We start from the raw sequence: 15,085 nt of genomic DNA on the forward strand, positions 1-15,085 counted from the left end.
GGACTATCATGCGGTCCCTCAAGTGGTTAAAACTAAAGAGCATATTGCAGAACAAAAATATTTTGAATCCTCATCAGTAGAATTATTTCAGATTTTATTTGGTGTGACTGACACTACCAGTTTTTTCAGGACTTAATATCATTTTGCAGAGTTAACAAAAGAGAAGCAATATAATGTTCAATGACAATCTTTAATTTGGAATGTACATATACACAGATGTGTAGCTGCCTCTGGATCAGATTTACTCTACCTTAAATTAAAACCAGAGTTGAATTTTTCAGAAACCATTACTATACAATCAAGTAAAGACAAAAAAAATATATATATATTTTAAAAAGCGCGGATACAATGAAACAAAGTAAGTAATGTAAATTTACACACATTAAAATGAACACAATATATTTTGTACACATCTAAGGTTATCTGCATTACAAATGTTTTATAACTTAAAGTTCCATATAAGATTTATGGTTAAATTAAAATTCCTTCAACTCTTATTGCTGTAGAGACTAAAAGGCTTTGCAGTCCCTGTAGCAAAGAAAGTTTAAAAAAAAAAATAAATAAAAAAAAAATTGTATATATTTTTTAAAAAATAAAAAGTGCAAATATTTCACATTCATAATATTTCCCAGCACATACGGTAAATGGAGAACTTTTGTTTAAAGGAAATTTGGTTCAGCTGTTAAGCCAACAACACAAAGACTTTAGGATTATTAGAGTACTCTACGTTAAACGTACAGAGATACAATCTAGTATTAAGACCATCTCAACTTATGTTGGCATGCGAGTCCAGCCCCCTCTGCTCTCCTCTACATTTGCAGGTATAATATTTCAATGGATACAAAAAAAATGTAAGATAATACAAGCAGATTATATTCTGATAGCAAGGTGGAAATAAAAAATACAATTAAATTAAAAAAAAAAGTAACGAAACTGCATTTAGGTCACCAGGCCTAAAATTAAAAAAAAATATTTACTAGCTCTCAAAGGGAATGTCCTAATGGGTAATGCATACATTTTGGGACTGCAAAATAGTAAATTAAATCAAATCAATAACTGTCTGAAAATGGAAGGTTGATGGGGTTGACCGTTGGCTAAAACATTATTTGGATCTTTAATAAGGCCTTTAAAATCAGCAGGGGTTCACAAAAACAGCATGTCACAGACATTGTAATCCCAGCCCTGTCTGAAATGGTTTGCTTGGAATAAGCAGAAAGACTCCAAATCAATTAGATCTGGCATATCGGAAATTACTACAGGAAGAAAAATACTAGATGATGCACCATCGAACAAAAAGCCGTACAGTGTCAGTTTCCAGACAGGAAAGATAAGACTTAAAAACACACTGTCAACAAAACAAACAAAAAAAAATGCAACTAAAGACAACTTCTCAGTGCAACATCCTTCCTGAAAATCCTTTGATATGAATTTTCAGAAACCTTAGCAGAATGAAGTGCTAGCAAACTTGCATTCTTCTCGTTAAAATTTACTAGCTAACAAAGAGGAAAAAAGTCCCCTTTAAGCTAAATAAAAATCCTTTCAAACAAAGATCAGAAAGATATACAGATTAGCCACACAAATCTTTTTTCTAAAGTAGATTAGAAAAATGAGGTACTTTTCATAGAAATTATATATGGCTTTGACAAAACAAAAACAACACATGCTGTCAACTGCTAGAGATGCCTGGGAGAGATGAAAAAAGTAAAACAAAAATCTTTGCATCTTCATTTTTCGGATTCATTCTACACGACAATATGAGTCCTCCGTGGGGGCTCATACAACAGGGAACGGGTGGAGAACCTCACACAAAATGCCTACATTCCCTTAAAATCAACCCGTCCTAGAAATGTACACTGTATTACATGTTAAACTCACTGTGGTGGGGCAGAAGGGTTAAAAACAAAATCCATCACTAGAGATGTAAAAATTACAAATACAATCTTAAAAAGAAAATGTATATATATTTTTTGCATTAAAAGGATGCCTTATTATGATAAAATGCATGCAGCCACCTCCTGAGTGCAGATTTGCCATCACAGCAGAACGAAAAATAGACGCTGCTGACAGATTCCAGGCTTGTAACAGACAGGGGAATACACAGACATGCCTGCAAATGCACAAGGTTGCTGGTGTATTATTTTCTAAGCAATGTAGATCTTTTCCACATTACATGAGTATGTACTCAGCTGGTAGCAACAACCACCTCTTGCTGTCTGTCTGGAAATGTCACCTTAAAAGTGAAAGACACTTGTGAGATGCAGTGAGTAGCAGAGCAAAGGATGCATTGCGTTTATGTTGCAAAGGGTTTGGGTCACTGCAGGATGTATCAACACAATAGGAATGCTGGTGGATTCTAACAGCAATACTCAGTATCACCTTGTTCTATAGTACACTGAGAAGAACAAAGGCAAAACTGAACTGTTTGACCGAGGTGTGTGTTTTTATGTATTCTTGGAAAATAATGGCTCAAAAAGATTAAAAGTGGAAGAAAGCTTTATCAGTATCCAGAAAATAGCAATCTTTAAGAACAGGGTGGACAAGCTGGACAGGAAGAGTGGGGAGTTAGTCATGTGAGCAGGATGCCTCTATTTATTTCCACATGGGAGAGCTGATAGTTTGGTTGGGTCCTGGGTTGCATGTTGGTTGTCCATATCCAGCCATACCTCCCACACCAAAAAAGGTCATTCCTGCCATCTGTTGTGACACCTGAAATGATACAAAAACAAACAATAAGAGGAGGAAAACAAGACAACACTACTATAAAGCCAGTACAAGCATATACATTAATTACATGTTTCAGTACAATATGCACATATTCACATACATGTATGGCACTGATGTAGGAAATGTACACACACAGAAGTGGTTCATTGGTTAAAACGTCAGGGAACTCAAGTTTGCCATAAGTCACAGGTTGGCCACAACCCAAAGTGAAACAAAATGACTAGCATAAAATTTGACTTCTATTAGAATTTAAAAGTCAGCAGTTGTAAAGAACCCTTAACCCCTTAAGGACCAAACTTCTGAAATAAAAGGGAATCATGACTTGTCACACATGTGGAAAAAAACAAAAAACAGACCATCACATTGATAAAAAAAAGTAAAAGGCTTCAAATGTTGTAATTTGCAGAGAAGTAACAATTGTTCTTTAAAGTGGTTCTGTCACCTTATGTGGTATTTGTATATTCAAAGACTCCCACATTGTGACTGCTCCACATGCATGGAGCAGACGTCGGTGCATGAGAGTACGACACTAATGCCAATGGAGGATCTCACAAGACAGTGGGAGCCTCCATTAACAGTATCCCTCCCCCCACCTTAGCTGTGGGGCTTGACAGCGGTAGCTCCGCCCTTTTGACAAGTGCACGAAAATTATGTAAGACAAAGCAGACCCTACCTTGTCTTTAGGGATCTTTTGACTGGATTGGAATTTCAGTAGGTTAGCTTTATGAAATGCTTACTTTTTATTGGGGGGGGGGAGGGGGGGGGGGTTGACAGAGCTGTTTTAATGACCAATATGCAATGAAAGTATGAAAACAACAGGCCCTTACCTGAGCAACATTCCACTGCAGTTGTTGTCCTGGTTGCACGCCATATACTGGCTGTGCCATAGCACCCATGTTGGTTACATAACCCGAATGTTGTGTCATCATTCCATTGGGAACCCCCATGACAGCAGCCTGTACACCTCCAACATAACCAGGAGGCATAGTCATGGGAGCAACCATATTTGGGTGAGTCGGCTGTGCCATGATGCCCACTGGCGATGCCATCATACCACTCATGACACTGCCTGGAGGAGGAACTGCTGGAAAACCAGGGTAAGCAGTTGGATATGCCATCTGTGCAGGTGCCATGAAGAGGGCTCCTGCAGAAGAGTAAAGAAGGAAAAAAACACAAGAACAAAGTTTACAAGTGTTAGGGAAAAACATTTGCAAAAAAATTAAGCTATGGTTTGTCAAATTCATCAGAATTCCAGATCAATAAAGCAGCATTGTTATTTGTGGGTTCTTTGCACATTTGGGAAATGGCAGTGGAAACTCTCTCTTGGCAATTATATGAACCCCTTAAGGACACATGACATGTGTGACATGTCATGATTCCCTTTTATTCCAGAAGTTTGGTCCTTAAGGGGTTAAACAGACTATTACCTTTTCTCACGTACATTTTGATTACTTGGAATTTCAACTAGATTCCAAAAAACACCAGAAATAGCTTTTCATTCTCTTTACAGATTCTATCTTTTTGGAAAGCTCAAAAGTGACCGTTGCTTTGAAGTCTAGATAATGCAATTGCTCCAGTAGAAATATGCTCAGTTTATACCTTGTGCTGGAATCTGAGGAGGTTGAGTCCCATAAAGAGACAAAATGGTGTCCTTGGATAGCTGCTTCTTCCCACTCTCCTCAGATCTTCCTCCACTTTCTGGGAACAGGTTGAGATTTTCAGGAACAGATCCAGAACCAGGTACAGGCACAGAACCAACTGCCTGAGGGTGAAAAAGTTCACATCTCATATTTACTAAATGCAACAGATGCTATAATCAAGTCATATAGTGAAATTTGAGACCTTTTGTGTGTGTGAAATGTTCCTTAATTTGTTAACGTTTGTCTTTGTCTCGTTACCTGGCTAGACTTTGACCCAGACATAGTCTGGACAGGTCCAAACAGGTCCAGTTCTTTTTCCAAACTGGTGCTGGACTTTCCATTAGGAACAGCAGCTGCAACAGGAGCATCTAAATCAAAGGAAACACATATTAATGGGTAATCTCTCAAAATAAGGAGACACTGAAAACTTGATTAGGCTGTAGTCATGGAAGGTCCAATACATCCAAAAAACAGCCAGAAACAAGATGCATTCTGTCTTTATAGGAAGTTTACTTTCTCAGATGTGTGATAAAAAAAAAGCCCCCCAAAAAACACCACCACCCCACACACACACACACACACGGAACCACTAAAGTCATCCAAGCCCCTTCATCTCAATGAAGTAGTATGGTGGCAGTGGTCTTGTCATTTTAACCCTGCAATATGAAATATTGCAGGTTTGTTTTTCTAATACTTTATACTTTAAAGGAGCACTAGAGTCCCCAAATCTACGATCCAGAACTTCCAGGTACGGGCACAGAACCAACTGCCTGGTGGTGAAAAAGTCCATAGCTCAGATTTACTAAATGCAACAGATGCTATAATCAAGTCAGTCTCTAATTCAGTCTCTAATTCTTCTAAGGTAGAATCTACAGAAGATTTTTACACTAAATAAAAAATAAAATAAAGAAAAAGTTAAAAAGGAACACTATAGTCACCATAACAAATTTAGCTTAATGAAGCAGTTTTGGTGTATAGATTATGCCCCTGCAGTCTCACTGCTCAATTCTCTGCCATTTAGGGGTCAAGTCACAATATTTACTCAGCCTTAGCCACACCTCATCGCATGTGATTTACACAGCCTTCCTAAACACTTCCTGTAAAGAGTCACCTAATGTTTATCCTTCCTTTATTGCAAATTCTGTTTAAATTAGAATTTCTTATCTCCTGCACTGTTAGCTTGCTAGACCTTGATGCAGCCTCCTGTATGTGATTAAATTCAATTTACAGAGCAGGAGACAAAAAAAAATTATAAAAAAACACAAAAAAAAAAAACACATTTTAACTAAGCAACATCTACCGTATTTATTAGAGTATAACGCGCAAAATTTTGTACCGATTTTTAATCTAAAATTAGGGGTGCGCGTTATACTCGAATAAATACGGTATATGAAAATTAAACAGTTTTTTCATGCAGGCTGTGTTAGTTACAGCAATAGGGGGTGAGACTTGGGCTGCATAAACAGAAACAAAAGTGATTAAACTCCTAAATGGCAGGAAATTGAGAAGTGAGATTTCATAGGCATGATCTACACACAAAAACTGCTTCATTACGCTAAAATAGTTTGGGTGACTACAGTGTCCCTTTAATTTAAATCTCATCTGAGCCTAGATATGAAAAATTGCTCAAAGTGCTAGATATGAATGTGCACCTTCCTGAGCATGAAGACACCACAAGTTACAAAAGACAGAACTACAAAAAAAAAAAAGCAAAGCATCAGATGACATATTGCAATCATTACACCAGTCTTGTATTTAAAATAACTGAAATATCAACCAATCATGGCTGCCTACATATTTTTTAGAAAAAAAATGAAATCAAGAATAAAATCGGTTTTATAAAAATCTGAAGTAGTCTTCAGTTAAATGTGGGTAAACAAGTATTTTTTTCCTTTTCAATAAATATTCATAATTTTAAAGTATTGATTTTGCAGGCATGCAGCATTTATACCCAATCTTACCCAGGCCTAAAAGGTCCATAACTGGTTCTGAAGTCTTTGGCAGAGGTGTCTTAGTAGGCAGAGGATCCTCCTTTTTATGTGGCTAGAGAAAGAAAGTTGAAGACATTTAAACTCTAAGATACATATGTAGAGATTGAAATCTGCAAGATATTTATCAATACATTTTTAATTAAAATCACTGCCTTTCATTTGTCTAAATACATACGTCTGGACTACGACTAATTAGAAGCGTACTTTTTTTCAATCCTCTGGAAAGCCCTAGAATTCTTTGTGGGCTGCAGGTCATCATATGTACCTCGATTGGTTTTGTTTAGCACACTGTGCAATGTAAATGAACACGTGAAGGAAGAGTCTATTTTTAGCCATCTTGTGGGAAATTCCATAGAAGCCCATTTTGCATTTTCACACATATGTAAGAATACAAAAGGAATGAAATTCCTGATAAGGGAAGAGGACAAGAAACATGGGGAAAGATGACCACCAAGAACAGTGTTTCTATATGTATAGGTTATACTCAGTGCGCATATGTATGGTATATACTAGATCAGACAATGGCATTTATGTAATTTCATATATAAATATATATCAAATACATCAATATATCAAAAATATATTTAAATATTTTAAAACTGCATCCAAAAGTACTAAAAATATTAAAAACAGTAATTTTACTTACCGTAAATTCCTTTTTTCTTATTATAGTGGCAGTACTTACAAGTGGGATGTTCCTTAGGGTTCTGGACAAGAAGCTCCCCCTTCTTTAGAATTTAAATGCTGTGCTCCGCCTGCTGCCTCCATATAAGCTGTAACCCAGAGACACACACCAGTAATACAAAAGAACCAAACGGAGACCGAATGATGCATAGAATTTAATCTATTTGAAAGCGGAGGGAAAGCCAGTACTGCCACTATACTAAGAAAAAAGGAATTTACGGTAAGTAAAATTACTGTTTTTCCCTTCGTATAGTGGCAGTACTTACAAGTAGGATATAGCAAGACCCCTGCATAAAACAAAGGGTGGGAACTCAGCAGGCCACAGCTTGTAGCACCTTACGCCCAAAGCAGCTTCAGATGATGAGAATACGTCCAGCCTACAATGCTTGATAAAATTATGTAAGGAAGACCAAGTAGCAGCTTTGCAGATGTCTTCAGGTGAGGCGGCTGCTTTTTCAGCCCAGGAGGTCGCCATAGCTCTAGTGGAACGAGCCTTTAAAGGGAAACTAAGGGGAATCCCTTTGGATTGATAAGCCAACCTGATTGTATACGTCAGCCATCTGGCCAAAGAGGGTCCTGAGACAGCACAACCCCTGTTAGTGCCATGAAAGTATACAAATAGATGATCTAAGGATCTAAATCCCTGAGTCTTCTGAAGATAGATTTTCAGGGATCTTCTAACATCTAGGAGATGTCACTTTCTTTCCAGATCCGATGTAGGAGATGACAAAAAGCCGGCAGGACAATAGGTTGGTTAATAGCAGCACTAGAAATAACCTTAGGCAAAAAAGAAGGCTTGGTGTGCAGGACCTTGTCTTGATGAAAAAAAAAATGTAGAATTCCGGAGAGGAAGAGAGAGCTCGGATCACACCTACTCATCTAGCAGAGGTGATAGCCACCAGGAAAACCGTCTTGAAGGTAAGTAACTTGTTAGGAACCTCCATTAAGGTTCAAACGGTGGTTCACAAAGGGCTTGAACCACCAGAGACAGATCCCAAGTAGGGAAAGGTACTAACTTAGGAGGCCTCTTAAGCCTTATGGATTTAAGAAATCTTCGAATAAGAAGGTTTGAGGCAAAGACACGAACCAGGAAGTGACTTAGAGCTGAAATCTGGCCTTTGAGCGTAGATACTCCCATGCCGGCTTCAAACCCATCTTGCAGAAAAGAAAGAATTTCCGGGATAGAGGCTTTGGCCGGATCCAAACCTCGAAGTGAACACCAGGTTCTGAACTTAATCCAAACTCTGAAATAGATTTTCGAAATGGACAAGCGGACAGAAGACAGCAGCACATCACATAAAAGGTCAGAAAGACCATGGCCTTGAAGGATCACCATTGCAGCAACCATGCCGTCAGGTGAAAAATCTCCAGAGTTTCCACGGGGAGAGTCATATTCTCCAATAGAAGAGACTGGGAGATGCCAACGTGAGATTGTCATGTTTTCCACTTCTGAAAACCAACTTCTGTTCGGCCAGGAGGGCAGGACTGCCAAAATTCTTGCCTTCTCCATCTTACTTCCGAACAATCCGTGGTATAAGAATGACAGGAGGGAAAACATAAGCCATGTCGAAGCTCCAAGGGATTGATAGACCGTCTAGGACATCTGGGTAATCTCCTGAATGGAAAGAAGCAAAACTTTCTACTTTTCTGTTTCACCTTGTGGACAACAGGGCAATCTCTGGCCTGCCGAAGCTTGAAACCAGCTCCCAGAAAACTTGGCTTGACAGTGCCCAGTCTGCCTGAGACCAATGGCTTCTGCTGAGGTCGTCTGCAATAATGTTAAGAGACCCTCTGATATGGGTAGCTGATATAGCGAGAAGATTCGCTTGAGCCCAAGACATTATGCGGTAGCAGAGATCTTGTAGAGCTTTCACCTTCGTGCCTCCCTGGTGATTCAAATAAGCCACTGTAGTGGCGTTGTCCGACTGAATCCTCACTGACTGATTGGTGATGGCTGAACTGAAGGAAACCAGTGCCTTCCAAACCGCTTTTAATTTCCTGAAATTTTGAGGAAGCGCCTGCCTCCACACTGTTCCAACGACCTTGATGGAACAGAGAACCTAGATGGGCGCCCCAACCCGTCTGGAAGGTATCTGTGGTTATCGTAATCCACTCTCTGTGCAAACGATAGGCCCTTTGAGATGTTGCTTCTGTGTTTCCACCAGTTTGTCTTTTCACCCCTTCGGATAGGTGGAAGGGCGAGTCTAGATCTTCCTGTTTTCGTGTCCATTGGGAAAGGATGTCCCTTTGCAATGGTTTTGATTCTGCCTTTGCCCAGGCTACCGCCGGGATTGCAGAAGTGAGGAGGCCCAGTAACCTCATAGCATCCCTGATAGAGCATAGGTTTTTTGTAGCTTTGATACGGCTTTTAAAATCCTCATTTGTTTCACTATTGGTAGAAAAAAAAGAGAGGGACTGAATTTACTCGAAGACCCAAGAATTCTAGACTTCGTGACGCAGTCAGCTTGGATTTTTCCAGGTTCAGGATCCAACCGTGATCTTTAAAAAAAACCTTCATTGCAATCTTGAGATGAAGATTTAGCAGTTGTCTTGATTGGGCTTTCAGGAACCAATCGTCCAGGTATGGAACAATCGAGATACCTTTCAGATGTAAAACTGCTGCTATGGGTGACAGGATTTTCGAGGAGCTGAGGATAGGCCAAAGGGAAGAGCCCTGAATTGTAAATGGAGAATCCTTCGCTTACTTGTTAAAACCGCAAACCGGAGAAACTTCCGGGAAGATTCTAAAACCGGTACATGGAGATAAGCATCTTTTAAATCTAACTTTGCCATGTCATCTCCCTTTTCGAAAATGTGTGTCACAGACAGAATACTTTCCATACGGAACTTCTGGTACGGTATGCAGGTGTTTACTTGTTTCAGGTCTAGGATCGGCCGAAAGGATCCATCTGGTTTTTGAACCAGAAAAAGGCGTGAGTAAACTCCCTGAAATTCCCAACGTTTGGGTACCTTCTCTACCACATCTTTTTTTAAAAGAAGAAGAGCTTCTGTTAGGAGAGCCTCGGTTTTTACTCTTAAAGGATAGCTTGACAGTAGGAAGGATGGACGTGGTTTTGATGAAAATTTTATTCTGTAACCTTCTGAAATGGTTCTTGTAATCCACCCATTTGATGTACTCTTTTCCCATACATGGGCGAAGAACCGAAGGCGACCTCCCACTCTTATGGCGTCAAAACTTCCGCTTTTTGTCTTGCCTGTTGGATTCCTGTCTAGACCACTGGCTGTTTCCACCATGTTTTTGAAACCTGCGAAACCGCCCTTGGTAACGAAAAAACCTCTGACCCTTGTACTGAAATCTTTTATATCCCTGGTTCTTGATTCCAGAGGTAGCGCTTTCTTTGTATTTGACATCTGTCCAATAATGTCTTCCAAAGGAGTGCCAAAAAGATTGTTCCTCTCAAAGGGTAAGTCACATAAGGATGCCTTAGACGCAGAATCAGCTGTCCATGTTCGTAGCCAAAGCGCTCTTCTGGCTACGGACGACAAACCCATAATTCTCGCTGATAAACGCAGAAACTCATTAGAGGCATCCGAAAGAAATTCATTGGAGAGTTTCAGTAGGAACAAGAGATGGGAAGGATCTGTATCTGATTTTCCCATAAGGGAATCTTCCAGGGCTTGTAGCCAAACGCTCTGAGCTCTGAGAACCGCTGAACCTGCAATTTCATCTCTGCACTGATATCCTGCGGCCTGGAATATTCTTCTACACAAAGTTTCGGCCCGTTTGTCCATTGGGTCTTTAAGCCCTGAGACTTCGCCAATGGGTATAGTGGTTTTCTTTGATAGCTGGGCAATCTGAACATCCACCTTAGGAAGCTCTTCCCATTTTTCTTCAGACTGTAGCTTGAACAGCAGTTTAAAATGCTTTGAAATAAACGCACGTCTTTCAGGAATCTTCCATTCTCTATGAAGGAGATCCAATATTTTAGGAGACATTGGGAAACCTTTAACCTTACCCTTGGTAGGTTCAGTTTCTTGTACTGCCGTCGTCACTTCTTTAATAACTTTCTTCAGCTCTTCTGGTGGAAACCCCTCCTCCACACTTGAAGCCAGGCTGGAAATATTCTGAAGGTGAAGAAAAAGAGCATTCACCTGAAGAGACGTCAGACACAGAAGGAGATCTATTCCTCCTACGCTTTGTGGGCAGTTTCTACCGAATAGCCGGATTCTTTTTCACAGCATCTTTAAAAGATTCAAAATGTCTGGGACAAATGTTCCTGAAACCAGCCCAGGAAGGATGCCATATCAGTCTGCTTGGCTTTTTCTAGCAGTTCCGTTGTGCACTGATTGCATGTTTTTTTGCGACATCCGTCAGGTAGAGGTACTGCACTTCCAGACAACATAAGTGCTTAGATTTGCTTGTGGCTTTTTTCGGAACAGAAGTTGACATCTTGTCTTATCTGGAAACACAGGACTGTGGGAAAAAAACACCAGAATAAATTAATTCCAGGAGCATGCATAAAGAAAGGTGAAAAAAGGAGAGTTTAAATAGATAAATCTCACCTCAAATCACCTAAGATAGGAGGCTGGTGACACGGAGAACCAGGACTGTACACCCACCCTTGGGGTCAGGAAGGTCCTGCACAGCCATATAGGTCCAAATTTTTAATTTGGTGCCAAACACCGTTTCGCGCATGCTCAGTAGCGCGATTCTGTGTTCGGTGGAACGCAAAACCTCCCGGGCGTGCGTTCCACCGCTGTGCGCATGCGTAACGAGCAATGATCAGAAAAAAACCCACAAAAGCCAGTACCCGGTCGCGTTCCGTAACGCGAACCCGGAAGTACTATTGCCGCTCAGTTCCTGCCCGGGAAACTATTGGGCACTCACCTCCCGGTCAGCAACCTGTGCTGAACGCACCAAATCTCCACCTGCACTGTGGGGGAACCTGTCCGTCCCGTTGCCGGGACAAGAAGAACTGGTGTGTGTCTCTGGGTTACAGCTTATATGGAGGCAGCAGGCGGAGCACAGCATTTAAATTCTAAAGAACTGGGAGCTTCTTGTCCAGAACCCTAAGGAACATCCCACTTGTAAGTACTGCCACTATACGAAGGGAAAAAACAGGTAAGTTAAAGATATTGGCATAAGCCATTTTCTCTGTAACACAGACTTGCTGTGAATGCCGGTCTTAAAAATTGTATGTTCCAAATAAACCAAATGTACAAAGGATAACTGACATCTAGGCTAGCATTTAAATATGTACGAGGATATCACAGAGATGCTTCCTATAATTTATGGGTAAAGTTCTCAAGGTATCAATTTTTTTATAATATTGCTGTACATACAAACCATTGCTTGATAAAAAAGCATTAGGTTTACCACCATGCAAGTTAGCCAATACATATCAGCACCAACTATGAATAACCTGTAAACAGTTAATACAACCAGTACAGATCACATATCAATATACAGGTTGGGAGACAGTTCTGTAAACGCAGCCAAGTGAGACAGCTCAGTGTAAGCACTTTAGCAACTCTAGTACATTTTGAAATTTTAGGATCAGATTAAAGATTCCTGACAGGGTCACCACTGCTCTTCATCCATCTAAAGTTGATCAAATGAGTACCACTTAGTTGGACAATAGCAGGAAAGACATTAACATCCAGGGATCAAGGCCTAAATGAAATAAGAATGAAAACTTCAGCTTCACCAACCCTTCCCACCCGTAAAAGAACTCACAAATGTGTTATCAAAGAGCATTCCAAGGTGTTTAGTATCACATAATATTCTCCTGATAGTGTCCTTTTAGGTCTCATTTTGAATGCCAGTAGTATCAAAGAAATCCTAGAACACAAGTTGCAGAAAGATCAGCTTTAGTGGAGACAAGCCAGTGGGCAACATTTTTACTTCGACTTAGAAAATAATCCAAAATACAGTAGAAGAGTTGCCCTGTAGCTGGTTTCCATGAAACCTGTTCTTTCTGGGATTTGTGTCCCCAAATTTCTCTTTGATAAATCAGATTACTGGGAGTGTGCTGCTCCCATCCATGGAGCATTAAGAGTGCAGTATTCTTGATGTGTGCAGCCATTCCCTTTTTGTTGCCAGGCAAAATATTCAAAATATATACTGGGCAGAATTCTGTCAACCTAACCCAAACACTGACTTAGCACTTGCCCTTTCTATATATTTTCCATCTCCATCTCTAGATAATGCCACCCTTGTGTATACAAAAAGGTGTGCATAAAAGCAATATATAGACTTAAAACATTTTTCTCAAGTGTATGGGAATTTGTATTGCAAGCATTGCAATATTGCAGAGTAAATATTTTTACTTCTAAGAAAAATATTAATGCTTGTCTATCAACCCCCACTGATACTGTTCTACAGCACAGAGCCCACATCTATGGTCACTGTGTTGAGTATTGATAAGAGTGTAGTGAGTGGGGTTCTAGTTAAATATCAAAATAGGAAACATTTTGTTTGCAGCAAGTAGCTCCGTGGTTGCTTATGTCATCTTATTTGCAATTGGTCAACTCATTTAGAATGAAAACACTGGATATAGTTTTAATAACATTCTCCTTTAGAGATTTTCCTGAGAAATTAGAACATACCAGCTTGACCTTCTCAAATATGACCTGTTCAGACTTTATATCTGGGGCAGATTCAGATTTCTTCCACTTGCTTTCTCTCTCCTTCTGCTTAAAAAAAAATAATGGACATAATTGAGCATAATGCAACCCTTTAATATTAGCTCCAGCAATACATTACATCTAAACATTTGACTGGAACATTGTAAAGTACTGTCACTCCCAAGAATGAAAACAAGTATAAAGGAGAGGAGAGTATGAAACATCTCCATTTCTAAAAGAACTTAAAAACCACAAAACAGACTTGATTCCAACAAGCTGCCTTTTCTACAGTTAAAAAAAAAAAAACACTAATCTGGCTTCAGCACATTGTATGTCACATTTTCTCCCCATGTCAGAGTTTCTCATACTGTGCTCAGTTTACCTATAGAGTAGTTTTCACAAGTCAGGGGTACTGACTGATCAGCTAAAATCAGATGTGAACAATTCCAATATAGGTGCGCTGTGTCTGTAAGACCAAAACTTTTTTAAAGGTGCATCAAAATGTTAAGTGCAATATGCATTAAAATTCATATAACTTCTAATCGTGCATAAAGTGCAAAATGTGGTAAACCTGTACACCCACTAAATTTCATATGTTTTTGTTAAATGTTTTTTTTATTGTTTTTTGAGAGCAGAGTAATATCAGGCATACGGCATATATAAGGCACATACATGATAAATTATATAATATAAAGCGAACATGCGCGTAGTTTGCATAAGTACAGTTATAATGCATGTGTGGTCAAAAATTATGTAAGTAGTCATCTAATCAGCAGTTGAACTCTGTGCAACCATATAACCAGGTGTCAATGCGTCTTAGAATAAATGTTCTAATCTAAAGCGAACATGCGTGTAGTTTGCATAGGTACAGTTATAATGCAGTGAAAAGCAGATCACGTTATAGCATGGTTGGATAAAATATATTTCTGATGTGGAAGCCTTACGAATTGTCAGATTTCAGGTGTTCAGGTCTGTGTGTGGTCAAAAGTTATGTAAGTAGTCCTCCAATCAGCAGTTGAACTCTGCAACCATATAACCAGGTGCTAAATTTCATATGTTGGTCATATGTCTCCATACAAAAAATAAAAGTGCAAAGAGTGTAAATCTACGAAACAAAAATTTAAATAGTTGTAATTTACACTCACAAAAGTAGAGCAGATAAGCCTGCTCTAACTGTGGAGGCTTCCAAAGATATTCTCTGCTCAGGCAAAAAGTGATAGAAGCGATCAATCCACTTCTCAAATTTATTGCACAGGTACCATACAGCAGCTTCATCCCCAAAGGCCTTTCCCTTAAACAGCAGTCTAAAAGTTCAGATTACAACGTAGATCTGGCTTTTCCTCAGAGTAACCTGGTATACCACATCATAGACACCCGGGAGGTGGGGTTACAAAGGGTACGTGCGTGGTCGAGCTTGTTGACTCGTTTAGCAGTGTTCACAGCTTCTTCAGATCTGCC

At 39.5% G+C, this 15,085-nt stretch overlaps 1 protein-coding gene across 2 annotated transcripts in view; it reads right to left on the reverse strand.

Annotated features, from left to right (window-relative positions):
- Positions 1–171: 171 nt before the first annotated feature.
- SMAP2 (small ArfGAP2) overlaps positions 172–15,085 on the reverse strand; it is a 28,240-nt gene continuing 13,326 nt past the window's right edge. Inside the window, exons 5-10 of one of the 2 annotated variants that reach the window (XM_063456394.1) lie at positions 13,610–13,693; positions 6,326–6,407; positions 4,623–4,732; positions 4,324–4,486; positions 3,552–3,868; positions 172–2,706 (exon numbers count right to left, since the gene is read on the reverse strand). In XM_063456394.1, coding sequence (XP_063312464.1) covers positions 2,590–2,706; positions 3,552–3,868; positions 4,324–4,486; positions 4,623–4,732; positions 6,326–6,407; positions 13,610–13,693 — 873 coding nt within the window. In that variant the 3' untranslated portion in view covers positions 172–2,589. Of the gene's footprint in view, positions 2,707–3,551; positions 3,869–4,323; positions 4,487–4,622; positions 4,733–6,325; positions 6,408–13,609; positions 13,697–15,085 lie in introns of both variants that reach the window. The other variant, XM_063456393.1, reaches the window with a different exon arrangement.

The sequence above is a fragment of the Pelobates fuscus genome, chromosome 1 (assembly GCF_036172605.1).
Source record: "Pelobates fuscus isolate aPelFus1 chromosome 1, aPelFus1.pri, whole genome shotgun sequence".
NCBI classification, from domain to species: domain Eukaryota; kingdom Metazoa; phylum Chordata; class Amphibia; order Anura; family Pelobatidae; genus Pelobates; species Pelobates fuscus.